The sequence below is a fragment of the Pseudophryne corroboree genome, chromosome 9 (assembly GCF_028390025.1).
Source record: "Pseudophryne corroboree isolate aPseCor3 chromosome 9, aPseCor3.hap2, whole genome shotgun sequence".
NCBI classification, from domain to species: domain Eukaryota; kingdom Metazoa; phylum Chordata; class Amphibia; order Anura; family Myobatrachidae; genus Pseudophryne; species Pseudophryne corroboree.
Genome location: NC_086452.1, coordinates 344286369 through 344306589, shown reverse-complemented (window position 1 = coordinate 344306589; position 20221 = coordinate 344286369). Strand labels below are relative to the sequence as shown.

At 42.8% G+C, this 20221-nt stretch overlaps 1 protein-coding gene across 2 annotated transcripts in view; it reads left to right on the top strand.

The window, feature by feature from the left end:
- STAB1 (stabilin 1) overlaps positions 1 to 20221 on the top strand; it is a 605861-nt gene that overhangs the window by 286962 nt on the left and 298678 nt on the right. For both annotated transcript variants that reach the window (XM_063940632.1, XM_063940633.1), the window contains 4 exons: positions 5445 to 5573; positions 7509 to 7565; positions 15028 to 15120; positions 15884 to 16079. In XM_063940632.1, coding sequence (XP_063796702.1) covers positions 5445 to 5573; positions 7509 to 7565; positions 15028 to 15120; positions 15884 to 16079 — 475 coding nt within the window. The remainder of the gene's footprint in view (positions 1 to 5444; positions 5574 to 7508; positions 7566 to 15027; positions 15121 to 15883; positions 16080 to 20221) is intronic.

The following is a 20221-nucleotide window of genomic DNA, read 5'->3' as shown; positions in this document are numbered from 1 at the left end:
TCCGGCTTGGCCCAGAACACATTGGTACACACATCTGCAAAGAATGTTGATGGATGCTCCACTCCTGCTCCCTTAACATCCAGATCTACTGATGCAGGGTCCTTGTTATCACAGACATCTGGATCGACTGTCTTTGACGACGTGACTCTTGAAACCTCTATCCTGAACTCAAGAGGATTCTCACAACAGGTAATTCAAACAATGCTCAGAGCAAGGAAGCCTTCCTCAGATCGCATTTATCACCAAATATGGCAAACCTATATTCATTGGTGCAGTGAACGGAAAATGGACCCTAAGCCTTTCAGAGTTTCCAGGGTCTTGGCATTCCTTCAGGCAGGAATGGATAAAGGTTTGAAGGTCGCTTCCTTGAGAGTGCAAGTGTCAGCATTGATTGTATGGTTCCAAAAGAAAATTGCCAACTTACAGGATGTGCATACTTTTTTCCCGGGAATGCTGCGCATTCAACCTCCTTTTGTTCCTCCTACAGTGCTTTGGGACATAAATTTAGTCCTAAAGGCTCTTCAAATTGCCCCCTTTGAACCACTTAATAAAGTGGATCTTAAATGGTTGACAGCTAAAGTTCTCTTTCTACTGGCCTTGGCATCGGCTAGAAGAGTGTCATATTTAGGTGCATTGTCATGTCGTTCCCCATTTCTGATTTTTTTTATCCATATAAAGCAGTTCTCAGAACTAGATCTGGGTATCTTCCTAAGGTGGTGTCTAAATTCCACCTTAACGAAGAAAATTGTAGTCCCGGCTTTCCAGGTACCGGGCCTTTCTGCAGCAGATGCATCGCTGGACGTGGTCCGTGCCTTAAGGATCTACGTGGATCGTACCAGTGCCATCGGAAAGACAGATTCTCTCTTCATTCTCTACAGATATCACAAGAGAGGATGGCCGGCTGATAAGCAGACACTGGCAAGGTGGCTTCGGATGACGATTTCAGAAGCATACCCTCAAGCTGATCTCCCTGTTCCGGCTAATGTCTCTGCTCACTCTACTCGTAAGGTAGGTCCATCATGGGCAGCACAACGCTGTGCTTTAGCAGAACAGATATGTAAGGAAGCTACATGGTCTTCCATTAACACATTCATTAGACATTATGCCATGGATACCTTTGCCTCTCACGATGCTGAATTCGGGCGAAGGATTCTCCTGTCCAATCAGGAGCGTCCCCACCACTAAATTGCTTCGGGAAATCCCAATGTTATCCTATGGATAACCTGTGGACTCTGCCGGAGAAATATATGTTATGGTAAGAACTTACCGTTGATAACGGTATTCCTCCTAAGTCCACAGGTTCCACAGGGATCCCACCCTGACGCACCTGATTTGAGGATCCTTTTACTCACTAACCTCTTCCTCCTTGTACGGAAGGATGTGCATGTGTGTTCTTCTTGCCTGATTAGGGCTATCTATGATGCTCCTGCCTTGAGTTTTGGAATACAACTGATTTGCCTGAGCCAGGAGGCGGGATATATGGACGGGCCCGTTGCATGCTGGGAGGCCGAAAAGCTCTGACCAATTGGTGCAAATCCGCTGTCGCTTCATCATATCCCAATGTTATCCTGTGGAACCTGTGGACTTAGGAGAAATACCGTTATAAACAGTAAGTTCTTACCATAACGTATATTTCTTGAGCAAAACCTGTTTTAGTCTGCCTGTGATTTGAGACTGAGACAGAGGTTCACCTTCCAGCAGGACAAAGGCCCTCATTCCGAGTTGTTCGCTTGCTAGCTGCTTTTAGCAGCATTGCACACGCTAAGCCGCCGTCCTCTGGGAGTGTATCTTAGCTTAGCAGAATTGCGAACGAAAGTTTAGCAGAATTGCGAATAGAAATTTCTTAGCAGTTTCTGAGTAGCTCCAGACTTACTCCTACACTGCGATCAGTTCAGTCAGTTTCGTTCCTGGTTTGACGTCACAAACACACCCAGCGTTCGGCCAGACACTCCCCCGTTTCTCCAGCCACTCCCGCGTTTTTCCCAGAAACATCAGCGTTTTTCTGCACACTCCCATTAAACGGCCAGTTTCCGCCCAGAAACACCCACTTCCTGTCAATCACACTACGATCACCAGAACGATGAAAAAACTTTGTTAGGCCGTGAGTAAAATACCAAACTTTTGTGCTAATTTACTTGGCGCAGGCGCACTGCAAACATTGCGCATGCGCAGTTTGCGACTAATCGCTCTGTTGCGAAAAAAACTAACGAGCGAACAACTCGGAATGACCCCCAATGACCCGAAGAATACTGCTGAAGCAACACTCGAATAGTTTAAGGGGAAACATTTAAAAATGTTGGAATGGCCTAGTCAAAGCCCAGATCTCAATCCAATTGAGAATCTGTGGTCAGACTTGAAGACTGCTGTTCACAAGCGGAAACCATCCAACATGAAGGCGCTGGAGCAGTTTTGCCTTGAGCAATGGGCAAAAATCCCAGTGGCAAGATGTGGCAAGCTCATAGAGACTTATCCAAAGCGGCTTGCAGCTGTAATTGCCGCAAAAGGTGGCTCTACAAAGTACTGACTTTAGGGGGGGAGGGGGGGGGGGCAGGTGAATAGTTACGCACGCAGACGTTTTCTGTTATTTTGTCCTATTTGTTGTTTGCTTCACAATAAAAAAAAACCCATCTTTCACGTTGTAGGCATGTTCTGTGAATGAAATGATGCAAACCTTCATGCAATCCATTTTAGTTCCAGGTTGTGAGGCAACAAAACATGAAAAATGCAATGGGGGGTGAATACTTTAGCAAGGCACTGTAAATGTTATCTTCAGTAAGGGCCATTTACAATGTTGTGAAAATGCGGGCCCACAAGCAAAATGGCATTTTATGATGACATGCGCCTGTTTTATTCATGTGTTTGTTATGTTGGGAATTGTGTGATAACATAGATTAACAAAGGTTTACCTTGCGATATTGTTATAATATACTGTTGTCCCAACAACTTAGCAAGATTACTGTACATCATGATGTCAGAGGTTGGGGAACATTATTAATATTATATTCTTTTTCATAACATATTTTTAACGAATGTATATGTGGCATATTTAGGAATCTCTTTGTAGGATAGTCCCTGATCTACACCAAATAAATATTTAATTTCAACATTATCCCTAAGAATTGACATATGTACAGTTAAATATCAACATTTGTACAAAATATACAGTGCATCCGGAAAGTATTCACAGCGCTTCACTTTTTCCACATTTTGTTATGTTACAGCCTTATTCCAAACTGGAATACAGTAAGTTACTTTTTCCTCTCAAAATTCTACACACAAGGGGGGTAATTCCAAGTTGATCGCAGCAGGAAATTTTTAGCAGTTGGTCAAAACCATGTGCACTGCAGGGGAGGCAGATATAACATGTGCAGAGAGAGTTAGATTTGGGTGTGGTGTGTTCAATCTGCAATCTAAATTGCAGTGTAAAAATAAAGAAGCTAGTATTTACCCTGCACAGAAACAAAATAACCCACCCAAATCTAACTCTCTCTGCACATGTTATATCTGCCTCCCCGGCAGTGCACATGGTTTTGCCCAACTGCTAAAAAATTTCCTGCTGCGATCAACTTGGAATTACCCCCAATACCCCATAATGACAACGTAAAAAAAGTGTTTTTGAGATTTTTGCAAATTTATTAAGTATAAAAAACAATGAACACATGCACATAAGTATTCACAGCCTTTGCTCAATACTTTGTTGATGCACCTTTGACAGCAATTACAGCCTCAAGTCTTTTTGAATATGATGCCACAAGCTTGGCACACCTATCTTTGGGCAGTTTTGCCCATTCCTCTTTGCAGCACCTCTCAAACTCCATCAGGTTGGATGGGAAGCGTTGGTGCACAGTCATTTTCAGATCTCTCCAGAGATATTCAATCGGATTCAAGTCTGGGCTCTGGCTGGGCCACTCAAGGACACTCACAAGAGTTGTCCTGAAGCCACTCCTTTGATAGTTTGGCTGTGTGCTTAGGCTCGTTGTCCTGCTGAAAGATGAACCGTCGCCCCAGTCTGAGGTCAAGAGTGCTTTGGAGCAGGTTTTCATCCACAATGTCTCTGTACATTGCTGCATTCATCTTTCCCTCTATCCTTACTAGTCTCCCAGTTCCTGCCGCTGAAAAACATCTCCACAGCATGATGCTGCCACCACCATGCTTCACTGCAGGGATGGTATCGGCCTGGTGATGAACAGTTCCTTGTTTCCTCCAAACATGACGCCGGGGATTCATGCCAAGGAGTTCAATCTTTGTCTCATCAGACCAGAGAATTTAGTTTCTCATGGTCAAGGAGTCCTTCAAATGCATTTTGGCAAACTCCAGGTGGGCTGCCATGTGCTTTTTACTAAGGAGTGGCTTCCATCTGGCCAGTCTACCATACAGGCCTAATTGGTGGATTGCTACAGAGATGGTTGTCCTTCTGAATGTTCTTCTCTATCTGTAGCTCTGACAGAGTGACCATCGGGTTCTTGGTCACCTCCCTGACTAGAGCCCTTCTCCCCCGATCGCACAGTTTAGATGGCCGGCCTGCTCTAGGAAGAGTCCTGGTGTTTCCGAACTTCTTTCATTTACGGATGATGGAGGCCACTGTTGTCATTAGGACCTTCAAATCAGCAGATATTTTTCTGTACCCTTCTCCAGGTTTGTGCATTGAGACAATCCTGTCTCAGAAGTCTACAGCCAATTCCTTTGACTTCATGCTTGGTTTGTGCTCAGACATGCACTGTCAAGTGTGGTACCTTCTATAGACAAGTGTGTGCCTTTATAAATCATGTCCAATTAACTGAATTTACCACAGGTGGACTCCAATTAAGCTGTAGGAACATCTCAAGGATTATCGGTGGAAACAGGATGCACCTGACCTCAATTTTGAGCTTCATGGCAAAGGCTGTGAATACTTATGTACATGTGATTTCTTCGTTTTTTATTTTTAATAAATTTGCAAAAATCTAAAAACTTTTTTCACATTGTCATTATGTGGTATTGTGTGTAGAATTTTGAGGGAAAAAAATGAATTTATTCCATTTTAGAATATGGCTATAACATAACAAAATGTGAAAAAGTGAAGTGCTGTGAATACTTTCCGGATGCACTGTATATTCCAAAGTGGGGTAATATATTTCATACTCCAAGACCTCTGGTTGCAGGCTATTGCAGTATATATACTTTATATACCATATATATAAATCTATATCTATATTAAACATATTAATTACTACATTTTAGAAGTGCGCATAAACAGCGTTCTACAGAAAAAAATACGTACTCATCAATCTCAAACTTTAGTTATCTATTTGAAGTGTTCTGTTATTTTCCAGAATAGCTCATTTCAATTTGAAACCTCTCTAGGCAGATGTATATCCACACTGTTTACAGTATTGATATATAGTGGTTGTGTTGATTTACAATTTGTAACAAAAATACATAATTTGCTTATTGTTTACTTACAGACATTTGTCCATGATGTCCTGCTGAATGGCACTTTCTTTGAAACAAATAATGGAATGTTGATGGGAATATCAGAAGTCCTGACAATCCTGAAAAACCGTTGTGATACCACTAATATAATTGTGAAAAAGGTAAAATAAGAGTTTTCAGCACTAACCACAGTGTCAGTAGTATGACTTGAAATCCTGGGTCCATCCCAATCCATTCAATAAAGTCTAGGCAGGAATGAGCAGCAGCACAATGGGGCAGATGTATTAAGCCTGACGACAGCATAAGGAAGTGATAAACTAATGATAAGTGCAAGGTGATAAACGCACAAGCCAATCAGCTCATACCTGTTAAATTTACATATTGGAGCTGATTGGCTGGTGCGTTTATCACCGTGCCCTTATCACTGGTTTATCACTTCCTTATGCCTTCTCCAGGTTAATACATCTGCTCCAATGTATTTTAGATGCAAGGTAATGGATTAAATATTCCAACTCATTCTACCTATTATTACAACCTGCTGAGTTTCACTAACTCTACTTCAGCATATAGGCCCTCATTCAGTAGCTCTCGCTAGTCATCTGTGTACGTGCAGCGACGGCAGTGCACATGTGCGAGGGGTCATTATGTGATCGCATCTGGGATTTTGCAATGGCATCTTAAAAATTATGGCGATGGGCCTGCATACACAGCCATGCTGCATATGCCGGGGTTCATCCCTAATTTTTCCGTTCTGCAATGCATAGCTGGGTGGTACTTTGCATGATGGGTGGCCTTGCCCTGTGCTGGGCAACCCCCAGCATGCGATCTTCAGCAATATCAGATTCTGCTTTTTAACAGAGTCTGCTACTGAACCTGAATAGGGTCCATAGTATGAATTTATAGAGCAAATGACAGCTACAGGATTAATTAAGGTTAGCGGGGTCCCTGCCAATAAATGTGTAGAATGCAACATGATAAGAAGTCTTACCTCCTCCTGGCTGGTTGAGCACTCATGGCACAGACTAGCTGTTGCCAAGGGTCAAATGCAAGATTTGTGGGAAGTGGGTGTTCTTTCTCTCGTGGGTCCCCCTGCCCACAAGGTTTTCACTTACATGTCCCTCTGCCACCAGGTTTTCACTGACATATCCCTCTGCCTACCAGCTTTTTACTCACATGCCCTTTTGTTTCTTGTTCTTATATGCCCATCTACCCACCACATTTTTCCTCGAATGTCCATTTGCCCATTAGCTTTTCCCCTCACATGCCCTCTTACCCCTCAGTTTTTGCTCATATGCTACTCTACTCACTAACTCTGCCTTACATGCATATCTGCCCACCAGCATTTCTCTGATATGCCCTCTGCTGGCGACCAGCATTATTCCCAAATGTTCGATGCTGTTCACAAGCATTATTCTCAAATGTGTCTCTGCCAACCAGCTTATTCCTCATATACTCTTTTGTCCATCAAATATACAAGTTCCATACTCCTATGCACACCAGTTTTCCCTTACATGCCCCCTCCATTCCAGTTTTTCCCCAACATGCCACCCTGCCAACCAGTTCTCTCTAACAAGCACCCTCCATACCAGTTTTTCCCTAACATGCCCTCCTGCCCACCTGTCTGTTTACCTTAATCCGGTCATCGCTGCCTTCACAGACAGTCACATGACGCCAATGAGCAAGTAAGAGACCCAGCAGCAGGAAGGACCACCCCTGCTGCTCTGTCATCATCTCTGTAGCCCTGCAGCGTAGCTTTCTCTTTAACTCTTCAAGCGCTGGCCCGGTATCCTGATGTTGTGATCTCTCTTAAACCAGCTCTGTATGTATTGTGGCTTCGATGTGTGGGGACCTCAGGGCAACCACTCCTAACCTCCCCCCCAGTAATATGGCAATGCAAGGAACACTGCTCTCCTTCTTCAAAGACAATCCCTCAATGTAATATGTATTTGAGGGGTTATCTAAAGCCTCAATGTGTACTGTATACGGAACATTTGGTATAATATTTTGTCTTAATAATTTCACACTGTACCTCAGTATTTAATAATATGATTTTTTTTGTTACTACAGTATATAACAATTTATTCTTTCTGCTGCAGACAAAATGCAACTCTTGTCATAAAGGGATTCAGTGTCCAGCGGGCACAGTTCTGCTGGTGAGTTTCATGTTTAAGGTTCCTGTTAAATTTCGGCTCTGTTGAGACCTCTTGTATATGGAAGTAATATTAAACCTAAATTAGACCGTAATTAAATTTACATACCCATAGGTGTGGATCATAGAGTCGACCAGACTTAGGTCGACAGTGTTTAGGTCACTATTGGTCGACAGTAACTAAGTTGACACCTGAAATAGGTCGACACAAGCATTAGGTCGACATGACAAAAGGTTGACATTAGTTTTTTTGTTTTTTTTTGGTGTTGTTTTTCTTCGTACAGTGACCGGGAACCCCAATTAGTGCACCGTGTTCCGTCGCATGGCTCACTTCGCTCGCCATGCTTCAGGCAAGGTGCTTTGCTCCGCTACCTCTGCGCTCGGCACAGGTTACCGTTCCCAATCGTAGTCCACGTGGATAGTAAAGAATGTAAAAGTAAAAAAAAGGAAGAAGAAAAATGTGAAAAACTCATGTCGACCTTTTGTCATGTCGACCTAGTGTACATGATGACCTAGAAACCATGTCGACCTAATGTACCTCGACCAATAGTGGTCGACCTAGAGACGGTATACCATACCCATATATGTAGATTAATGTCTGCACTCCCGTATTGATTGCATTGTGTGCAGCATATTTTCTGAAATTATTTTCTAAGGCATGTGATGGTGAGTCTCAGGTAGAGAATGGCGAAAATCACTTTCTCAAAAAGAAAGAGGTGTGGTCACACAATAGTATCCCCAATTAAAATTATGCCACACAGTAGCACAATCTTATTCACATTACACCACATAGTAGTGTCTCTTATTCATGTTATGACACACATTAGTTTCCCTTATACACAAAGATCACGGTACTGTAGTAGAACCCCCGTAATACACATAATGCCCACAGCAGTAGCACCCCTTACACAATGCCCACAGTAGTAGTGCCCCTTATGTCCTTAGGAGTGGTGCCCCTTATGAAGTGACCCCTTTACAATGCCCTCATTAGTAGTGCTCCCAGTAGTAATACCCTTAATGATAATGCCCCAAGTCGTTTAGCCCCCTGTAGTTATGCCCCCAGTAGTTTAGCCCCCAGTGGTAATGCCCCTGTGGTTATGACCCCAGTAGTTTACCCCCCTTTAGTTTAGCCCCCCAGTGGTAATGCCCCCAGTATTTTAGCCCCCATAGTTATGCCCCCCATAGTTTAGCACCTATAGTTATGTCCCCAGTAGTTTAACCTCCCTGTAGTAATGCCCCCCAGTAGTTATGCCCCCAGTAGTTATCCCCCTTGTAGTTTGCCCCATTAGTTATCCCCCAGTAGTTTAGCCCCCCAGCAGTTAGCCCCCAGTAGTAATGCCCCCTTGTAGTTTTCCCCCTGTAGTTAACCCCTTGTATTTACCCTTCTTGTAGTTTGCCCCGCAGTAGTTATCCCCCCCGTAGTTTGCCCCCAGTAGAAACATATGAAAAAAACAAACACAATACTCACCAAGCCCTGCTCCCACGTCCGACCGCTACAGTCCTTCCGGCGTCCGCTCCTCGACACTATGGGAGAGATGTCATGACGTCTTTCCTAGGTAGGGCCTTCCTACCTCTATGTCTGTCTGTTTTCACCCAGTTTTGTTCTATTACTGTTTTTCTAATTGTAAAGCGCAACGGAATATGCTGCGCTATATAAGAAACTGTTAATAATAAATTAATAATAGTCCGTGTACTGTACATGTAATTTTTTCACATTTTGCCCTGGAAAATGCGTCTTAGATGCAAAACGATGCTAATAGGACGCACAAGCAGCTTACATTCTGTAACTGTGAGTATATCTGCATGTGAAATGTTATGATACAGTGTTTTTCTGCCAAACACTGTAACATAATTTGGTATGTTGATACAGACGCAATCACACACAGAATATAGCCTTGCCGCATATTCTAGTCAGCAGAATCTGCTTGTGCGTCCTGAAGGACTGAGGTTTACATAGGGTATGTGTTGCTTCAATCATGGGACTTTTGGGTGACAATGGGTGACATTCTATTACACTGTGCATGCTTTCCAGTTGGTTTGAAAAAAATCGGACGTTTCTTGGTCTAAAAATCCTGTGAAAAGTTGAATCCGATTTGCATTGTGAACGTAACAGACACACGCCATTACATTGGCCGAGTTCCGGGAAAGTCTTTTTTTTTTTTTTTTTATAAAGTGTTGTAAAACCCTGTGCTATTAATCGTGTTTATGGGCAAAATGTAAAAGGGCAATGCTTTTGTCAGCAAGAAACCCAAACAAAAGCTCTGTGTTTTACAACCTGGTGCTTTGTAAATAAACTCCTTAGTCTTTTTCCTTCATGCTCCATAAATAGGTAGCCTAATGGCGGACCCAGGTCTAATGCCCTTTTTTCAGTCTCTCTTACAACTGCCCTGTGGATTAGGAATTGTGCTATTAAATAACAAAACTGTACATGTACAAAATAAACCATACTGCGTGACTTAAAAGGGAGTGAACATTGACCATGGACTATCCCAATACAGGGGGTAATTCCAAGTTGATCGCAGCAGGAAATTTTTTAGCAGTTGGACAAAACCATGTGCACTGCAGGGGGGGCAGATATAACATTTGCAGAGAGCGTTAGATTTGGGGTGGGTTATTTTGTTTCTGTGCAGGGGAAATACTGGCTGCTTTATTTTTACACTGCAATTTAGATTGCAGATTGAACTCACCACACCCAAATCTATCTCTCTCTGCACATGTTATATCTGCCTCCCCTGCAGTGCACATGATTTTGCCCAACTGCTAACCAAAATCCTGCTGCGATCAACTCAGAATTACCCCCCACAGTTTTGCAAGTTTCACCACTTTCGCACAGATAGTTTGCTGTCCAGTGTTCGAAGAAGTTGTGTTTTTCCCGTGTGTCATAAAATTGCTTAGTTCGAAAGTAGAGCAACGTGTTAGCCTAAATTCTAGTTAAACTGAACAAAACATCCACCAAATCTTTCCGTATGCTAACCAAGGTTTACAGGGAAGATTGTATGTCACATGCATGTGTGTTTGATTGGCCAAAAGAAATGGTCATGAGGATGTCGAAGATGATGAGCAAGCAACAAGCAAAGTCTTTTACGTCAAAAGCAAAGGAAAATGTGGAAATAATTAGAAAATTGTGCAAATTGACCATCGACTTAGTGTTAGCGCCGGGAGGCACGTGTCCCAGCCATTGCCTAAGAGTTGGGACGCCGCACCTCCCTCTGACCCTCGCCTGGTGCCTAGCAAAAGGCGGACACCGGGCGCAAGATCTCCTGGTTCCCTCCCGGCGCCTAGCAAAAGGCTGATGCCGGCCGCTGGGAGCAGTCGGACTCCTAGCAACAGGGACACCACAGGCAGATGGCGTTCCCCATTGCTCAGGAGAAAGGTTACGTGCAGCAGGGCAGCTGCACTTATTTTGCAATTAGGGTTCTGATTGGTTGGAGGGCATTTATATACACTCCTGTTCACGCCCCTAAATCACTGGTGATCATTCCTGCTTTAAGTGAGAACCTGTCAACCTGCGAATGCCCATGATTCTGAGACTCTGTCTGACTGCTTTCCTGATCGGGTCCAGCTAGCCTTGTATTCAGGTTTTGGTGTGGAATTTCCACACAGGCACTGTCTTTGCCTATATTTCTTTATTGTCTCCACCTTGTGCATTGTTGCATTTATATTTGATTAAGTTGCTTGTTGCATCCTGTGCATTGTTGCATTTACAAATCATTTGTGTTATATTTATTTCATCCTGTGTATTGTTGCATTTGCAAGATCATCTGGGTAAATTGTATCTATGCATTGTTGCACTCACGTGCGCTCCCTATATACCCCCAGTCTGTGCCTTAGCATTGTAGTAAGATTGTGTCTGGTGATTGTCTCACCATACTGCATTTACCCCTGCCCAGCCTCCGATAGTCGCCTTGTCCATACTGAAGTCCTGGGGGCACCTGAGTATGAGGAGAACTTAATCCACCCTGGAAAGGCAGCTGCTATAGGAAAAGTCTAGCTTGCAGGAGGCTAAAAAAACTGCTGGGCAGTGGCTAATTGCGTGAGTGTCACTAGGCCCCGCCTATAAACCTACAGAACTGAGTGTAAGCATAACACTTAGCATCAAAATAATAGCAGAAATAGTGTGGTCAGAAAACACTGGAAAGAACTATCATCACCAAGAGTGAAGAAAGCATGTCAAAGCAAATCCAAATTCAAAGCCATGCTAATTGTTTTCTTTGATATCAAGGGTGTTGTTTTGGCAGACTCTGTGACAGAAGGCAACAGTGAATCAACATTACTACAAATATGTTCTAGAAACTGCAGGAAAAAATCAGAAGAAAGAGGCTAGAGTTGTGGAAAAATGGATTCATAATCCATCAGAACAACACATCAGCCCACACACAGCTCTCTCTGTTAAGCAGTTTTTGGCCAAGAAACAGATTGCAGTGCTAGAACACCCTCCATACTTGCTGGACCTATCACTGTGTGACTTCTTTATTTTCCTTGCCGCCGCTGATGAGTTCCTGCATTCTACTTGCAGCTCATTTTGGCCGTCATGCTGAATGCTGCTGCCTGCCCCTGCCTCCGTCTTCGACTCTCCCTACCCATTTCCTGTACATTGCAAAGCACAGAGAGTTGGCCCGATCAGAGCTGCAGCGGTCACGGTAGAGACGGAGACAGAGCTGTCTCCGTCTCAAAAAAGAAACTTGGTCCATCTTTGGGGGGCGGGGGGGGGGGGGATGTTTCTGGGTGCTCAGAAACCCCTCCTGCGTGCGCCACTGAAATTATAGTATCAGTATGGTTATTTAATAGTCATACTTCGTACATATTTTAGGTACAGTATTGGTTAGGTGCTCCATATGATTTCAAGATTGGGAAAGCACTAATAAATGGGCCTAAAGAATAACATGTTAAAATGAGTAAGAAATTAACAATAAACTGCTAAAGGTATATATTGTAGGGCCTAATTCAGTAAGGATTGCAAATTCTTGCTGACCACCTCACCCCCCCTACCCCTGATAGTAGAATTTAAGGTTGCTTTCTGATCGCGGCAGCTGCGCGTGACATCGCGCAGCCACCACGATCACGCCCATGCCACGTCGCCAGTTGTTTAATGCTGCGCCCATTTTGCCGGGTCCGCCTCTGCAACGCTCTTTCTCCGCCTAGGAAACGGAGCATTGATACCCCCACAAACACCTCTGCCTGATTGACAAGCAGAGGTAATCGCATTTTCTGCGGACTCATCTTATTTGTCATTTTTGCAGTTGGATCGCATTTTGCGATCCAACCTGAATTAGACCCCTAGGTAGGTTTGCCATAATATCCATTTAATCCAGGTCACCTGTGATTTATACAAATTCTGTGGTTTGCTAAATTAAAGCCTTAATTTCACCTGCTTTTAAATAGCCATTTGTATAGTTAGAAGGTGTGTCTTCAGACTCAAAAAGTGGTCTAGAGTTTGCAATTTTATAATTTGTATGGATTGGGGATGTGTATGCAGTGCGGGTGTGTATGGATTTGGGATGTGTATGGAGTGGGGATGTGTATGGATTGGGGATGTGTATGGAGTGGGGAGGTGTATGGAGTGGGGAGGTGTATGGATTAGGGAGGTGTATGGATTACAGATGTGTATGGAGTTTGGATGTGTATGGATCGGGGATGTGTATGGATTGGGGATGTGCATGGAATGGGGATGTGTATGAATTAGGGATGTGTATGGAGTGGGGATGTGTATGGATTAGGGATGTGTATGGAGTGGGGATGTGTATGGAGTGGGGATGTGTATGGAGTGGGGATGTGTATGGATTGGGGATGTGTATGGAGTGGGGATGTGTACTGTATGGAGTGGGGATGTGTATGGATTGGGGATGTATATGGAGTGGGGGGGATGTGTATGGAGTGGGGATGTGTATGGATTGGGGATGTGTATGGAGTGGGGATGTGTACTGTATGGAGTGGGGATGTGTATGGATTGGGATGTATATGGAGTGGGGTGGGGGTGTATGGAGTGGGGTGGTGGTGTATGGAGTGGGGGGGTGTATGGATTGGGAATGTGTATGAATGTGGGATGTGTATGGAGTGGGGGTGTGTGTATGGATTAGGGGTGTGTATGGAGTGGGGATATGGGATGTGTATGGATTGGGGATGTGTATGGAGTGGGGGGGTGTATGGATTGGGAATGTGTATGAATTAGGGATGTGTATAGAGTGGGGGCGGTGTATGGATTAGGGATGTGTATGGAGTGGGGATGTGTATGGAGTGGGGGGGCGGTGTATGGAGTGGGGATGTGTATGGAGTGGGGATGTGTATGGAGTGGGGATGTGTATGGATTGGGTATGTGTATTAAGTGGGATGTGTATGGATTGGGGATGTATATGGAGTGGGGGGGGTGTATAGAGTGGGGGGGGTGTATGGATTGGGAATGTGTATGAATTAGGGATGTGTATGGCGTTGGGGTGTGTGTATGGATTAGGGATGTGTATGGAGTGGGGATGTGTATGGAGTGGGGATGTGGGATGTGTATGGATTGGGAATGTGTATGGAGTGGGGGGGCGTATGGAGTGGGGGTGTGTATGGATTGGGAATGTGTATGAATTAGGGATGTGTATAGAGTGGGGGGGTGTATGGGGGGGTGTATGGAGTGGGGATGTGTATGGAGTGGGGGGGTGTATAGAGTGGGGATGTGTATGGAGTGGGGATGTGTATGGAGTGGGGATGTGTATGGATTGGGTATGTGTATGGAGTGGGATGTGTATGGATTGGGGATGTGTACTGTATGGAGTGGGGATGTGTATGGATTGGGAATGTGTATGGATTAGGGATTGACGTATACTGAAAAAGAGATATGGAGATTGCAATGTTTGCAGATACTTATCTGTGAAGTAATGGCAATATGCTTATAAAGGAGTCTTGGTATTGGGATTTTTCCTCAGATAAAGTATTATAGATGTGGGAATGTTAGAAGATATTTATAGGGGGTTGGCAATAGGGAATGTAGATACTGTAGTGTGTGGATTAGGAGACTAGAAATAAATTGATAATTGTTTATAAAGTAAGCACTTAGGGTGTGTACACACGGTGAGATCCTTGCTATGCCCGATTTTCACTTGCGATTTCCCTTGAACTCCCCGGTGCCCAGATAGCACAGATTTTTACTAACTTTTCTTGAGATATGGACTATGTGTGCATACGATTTTGGCTTATGTGAGATTTTGGCTTATGAGAGATGTCATTGACATGTGAGATGAACTAGATAGTACACCGATCTAGCAAGGATTGACTTGCCTGCACATCTATCTTTTCTTGCGATGCCGACCTGGCGGGACCACGCATTGGGATCGAATCGGGATCGCAAGGTGACTTTCACCTTGCGATCTGCACTAACTGTTCTTGCGATTTTGACTATATAGTCAAAATCGAAAGAAAATATCTCACCGTGTGTACACACCCTAAAGGAGATAGTAACAAATATGTATGTTTGTTTCCCACAGGAGCCACTGGGCAAAGGTTCAGGGAATTGTACATTCAAACGGAGAAATAATGTGATTCAGGGATGCAAATTCAACTGCATTGATTCAACAGTTGTAAGTACATACCATAACAATTCTGGATAGATACACTATGTGGCTCTTGGATGAGCTTCAGACTTTTAAGCGGATACAGAAGAAGCTGGATGTTGTAGTTCAGTAGCAGCTATAGTTTATATATTTACAGTTGTTTAGCCTCAATAAATTCTTTTATATTCACACTACACTGGCACTGATATAAATCTAGTGGTTTTATTTGTGATCCTGTAATATCAATTAACAATTAAAAAAGTACCGTCAGAAGAAAATAATTTGTTGCACAGATGTCTATTTAGGCAAAGGATAGAGAAAGATCACATGGATATTAATGGAATTATATACAGTAGGTGTCATTTATATTATGATGGATCCTGAGATGCACAACTGCTGCAAAGAGATGTTTCGGCCAGCAGAGGGTGCAGTATTTCGACGCCTGACCACTACACCAAAAGGAACTGTAATGACATTGTATTTACCGGTGTAAATACATATATATTAATATGGAGTTGCACCCTCCAGACACCTGAATTCAATCATTAATAGGTAACAGGTGTGGCCAAATACTTTTGTCCATATAGTGTATATCAAAAGGATAAAGACCGAATCCACAGCGTGTTAAATAATTTTATAGATTATCCACTCCTTACACATAATTATTGCACTGATTATACATGCAATAAGCTTAATTGAAAGGATTCCATTATTGTATGCCACGTTTGATTCATTTTTATGTAAAATGTATTAATTCCATAGTTGTGAAATGTTTATTTCCCTGTTCCAGGTTCCCATGTGTTGTGGTGGATATTATGGACACCAATGTTTAGTTTGCCCAGGGGGCCTGGGCAATGTATGTTCCAATAATGGAAAGTGCCTGGATGGAATTACTGGAAGTGGAGAATGTATCTGCAAAGAAGGTTTTCATGGAACTGCATGTGAATCCTGTGAAGCCGGGAGATATGGGATAGACTGTCAATCAGGTAATCTTAAATCCCGTTATTATGAGTGATATTTTATACCACTTTCAGACAGAAACAGGGGCTTCTGCCCGGATTTTACCTGGCTTTTGGAACACCGGTTATATCCTGGTCCCAGCTCAGTACCCCTTTCACACAGGAGATGAAAATGCCAGGGCAAGCATTTGGATCCGGGAATTTGCCGGGGCAAGCTGGCTTAACCTGGATACTTTCTCTGTGTGAAAGGGTCAAACCAGGTCCAAAGTTCTGGGTCCTCGACGCAGGGGTGTTTGCCTGTACAGACCTTAAGAAATGGTACTATCTTGGCTAAAACAGTACAGTTGGATAGTGTTGGTATATTTTATAGAGTGCATTGCTGTTATTAATTTGGTACATAATCATGCTTGCACTAGCAGTATTTACCAGGGCTGCCATCAGGGGGGGACTATGGGGACTGGAGTCCTGGGCTCTTACAGAGAGGGGGCCCTCCCCTGGAACATATTGCCAATACCTGGAGAGCTGAACCAGGCTGTGCAACAACAGCAGGCTAATGCACAGCGAGGACTTCTCAAAACAAGCCTTCCCTGTGCATCAGCTCTCTGTGAATTGTTCCTGCAGGTTCGCAATTCTCCACTTATATGTAACTTCACAATGTGTGTCATCACATACGGGGTAAGAGGTGCTGCAGAATATATATATTTTTTTGGGGGGCCCTCTTTATTTTGTCTGTCGCGGGCCCCACAATTTCTGATTACAGCCCTGGTATTTACTATCTATATTAATCATGGGGCCCAGACTATGCAATCGCTGATGGTTAGCCAGGCCTCTAAGCATGGTTCCCTACAACTGCATTCCCCTTCAAGCCCCAATCCAACACTGGTCCCGATAGAGGAGTGAAGACACTGCTGATACAGCCACTTCACTCTGAACACAAACACTAAAGTTGGGGAGACTTTGGGTAACAGTGATAACTATATGATCACATTCGACATCAGTTTCAGGAAACATAGCTACAGGAGTTCCACCAAAACTGTTAACTTTAGGAAGGCTAATTTCAGTATGCTTAGATGTGCACTTAACGACATAGAGTGGGAGGTTCTGTTTAATAACAAGAACACTTCGGAAATGTGGGATGTTTTAAAAGGGTTGCTGGATAGCAATATTCATAACTTTATTCCCATGGGCAGTAAACGCAGGAGTAGTAAACTCAAACCGATGTGGCTTAACAAGAAGGTTAAGGCAGAAATGGATAAAAAAAGCAGGCTTTCAAAGCATTTAAATCTAATGGAAAGGAAGAGTCTTTCAAGTATTACAAGGAGTGTAATAAGAAATGCAAAAAAGCAATAAGAGCAGCTAAAATGGAAAATGAAAAGCAAATCGCTATAGAGAGTAAAACCAATCCTAAAAAGTTTTTTAAATACATAAACGGTAAAAGGTTAAAAAAGGAGAATATAGGTCCATTAAAAGATGAATTTAAGAGAATTGATAAATGATGACAAAATAAAAGCAGAAATACTGAACAAATTATTTTCATCAGTATTCACCAGTGAAGAACTGATGGTGGGAGTAGAGCATAACAATTGTGACAGTAATGATTCATGGTTAGATACTTGTTTAAGCGAAGAAGTAGTCCGGGAGAGACTAAGCAAAATTAAGATTAATAAATCACCTTGTCCTGATGGACTTCACCTGAGGGTTCTTATGGAGCTTAGTTCACAACTAGCACCACCCCATTAATTGATTTTCAATAGTTCAATTAGATCAGGCATGGTACCAAAGGATTGGTGTATAGCTGAGGTAGTGCCATTATTTAAAAAGAGATCCAAAAATCTTCCAGGAAACTACAGACCAGTTAGTTTAACATCTATAGTGGGGAAAATATTGGAAGGAATTCTAAGGGACATCATACAGGAGTATCTAAAGTCCGCTAGGATTATTAGCAAGAACCAGCATGGGTTTGTGAGGGACAGGTCATGTCAGACTAACTTAATTAGCTTCTACGAGGAAGTGAGCAATAATCTTGATCAAGGAAAAACAGTGGATGTGGTCTTCCTAGATTTTGCAAAGGCCTTCGATACAGTTCCTCACAGGAGACTGATGATCAAATTAAAGGAGATTGGCCTAGGAAAAACTATTTGCACATGGATAAGCAGCTGGTTGGATAGCAGGGTACAGCGAGTAGTGGTCAACGGGAAGTCCTCAACCTGGTCCCCAGTAGTCAGCGGAATACCACAAGGGTCCGTATTCGGACCACTACTGTTCAACATATTTATTAATGACCTAGAAATAGGCCTGGAAAGCACAGTGTCAATCTTTGCAGATGATACTAAACTGTGTAAGGTAATTAGTTCAAAATTGGATGTGGAGTCCTTGCAGAATGATCTATCTAAACTTGAACTCTGGGTTTCTAAATGGAAAATGAGGTTCAACACAGACAAATGCAAGGTTATGCATTTTGGGACTAAAAACAAACTTGCAGCCTACATATTAAATGGGGAACGCCTAGGGGAAACAGAGTTGGAAAAAGATTTGGGGGTATTCATTGATAATAGGCTTAATAACCGTACACAATGTCAACGCAGTAAAGAAGGCAAGTAAGGTGCTAGCGTGCATGAAAAGGGGAATTGAGACAAGGGACTCGGATGGAATCATGCCGCTGTATAAGGCATTGGTACGTCCGCACCTGGAATATTGTGTTCAGTTTTGGGCACCATTGTATAAAAGAGACATCAGTGAACTCGAAAGTGTTCAAATGCGAGCTACTAAATTGATTAAAGGCCTAGAAGGACTGGACTATAAGGAAAGACTTACTAGGCTGAATAAGTATACACTAGAAAAAAGGCGCCTAAGAGGAGATATTATAAATATCTTCAAATATGTAAAGGGACATCACAAAGAGTTATCAGAGGAATTATTTATTAAAAGAACATAGTTTAGGACACGTGTGCACTCGCTGCGACTGGAGGAGAGAAAGTTCCGAACGCAACGGAGGAAAGGGTTCTTCACTGTTAGGGCAATCAGGATGTGGAATTCCCTGCCAGGGAAGGTGGTAATGGCGGACTCTGTAATTGGATTTAAAAACGGAATGGATAAATTTCTGAATGAAAAAGCTATCCAAGGTTATAATACTTAAAATATCAACGTGGTTAATCCAGGGGTAACATGAGTTATAGTAGCTAACTAGTCATAAAACATTATTTAGCAAGTATGTAGAATCATCACAACTTAAAACAGGTTGAATACGATGGGCAATTTGCCTCTATTCAACCTCAGATACTATGTTACTATGTTAACACATTGCAGGGACGGGATCCTTTCCGAGCTCCTGTCTTTGTATGTGACTTTTGATAAATGTGAGTGGTATATCATTTATTATTGCTGTGAATAGCAGCAATAAGAAATTACAATTATTGTGTTTAAAACCCGATAATTGATAAATATGTCCCTAAATTTTCTCTCTGTAAAGTACTATGTAAATAACTATTATTTATTCTTATTATTATTATTATTATTATTATTAATAATAATAATAATAATAATAATAATATGAAAAAATACCAAGAGGACAGTCCTGGGTATAATTAATCTCTATCGTTCACATGGAGAAATTGGTGGTTCATAATATATGTCCCATCTAGTATGCTCACCGCTCTTGACTGCATTAGGAAAGGAGTATGAGAAAACCAAGATCCCAGTGTGGAATCACCGATAGCCGAGTGAGTGACAGACCTTGGTCTGGATGAGTGGGTCTGGATCTCATATAGCAGACGCCAGCACGTGCAAGCTGGCCACAACAGAGTGGACAAGAAACTGCTCAATAAATGTCACAGGTCGAGCATGGAGCAGCTCTCCGGCACAGCAGGGCTATTCCTGCTAGTCCTAAGTTTGTGTGAAGCCGGTCCAGCTGAGCAAGATTTAGTATCTGATGATGTCCTCTAAACTATAGAACAAATTCTCAACGCGTTTCCATACCTTCCAACATCCTATACTTTCAATGGAAAAATGGAGAGTAAAAAATCGGTACAGACCATAGAAAAAAGGTACTGTACCTGGCAAAAAGGTACAGTTGGAAGGTATGTGTTTCTCTGACCTGACGTTGATTTCTTCAGCAGGAATAGGTGATAAATACAGGGATGTTATAGGGAACGAAATGAAGGTAAGATGAA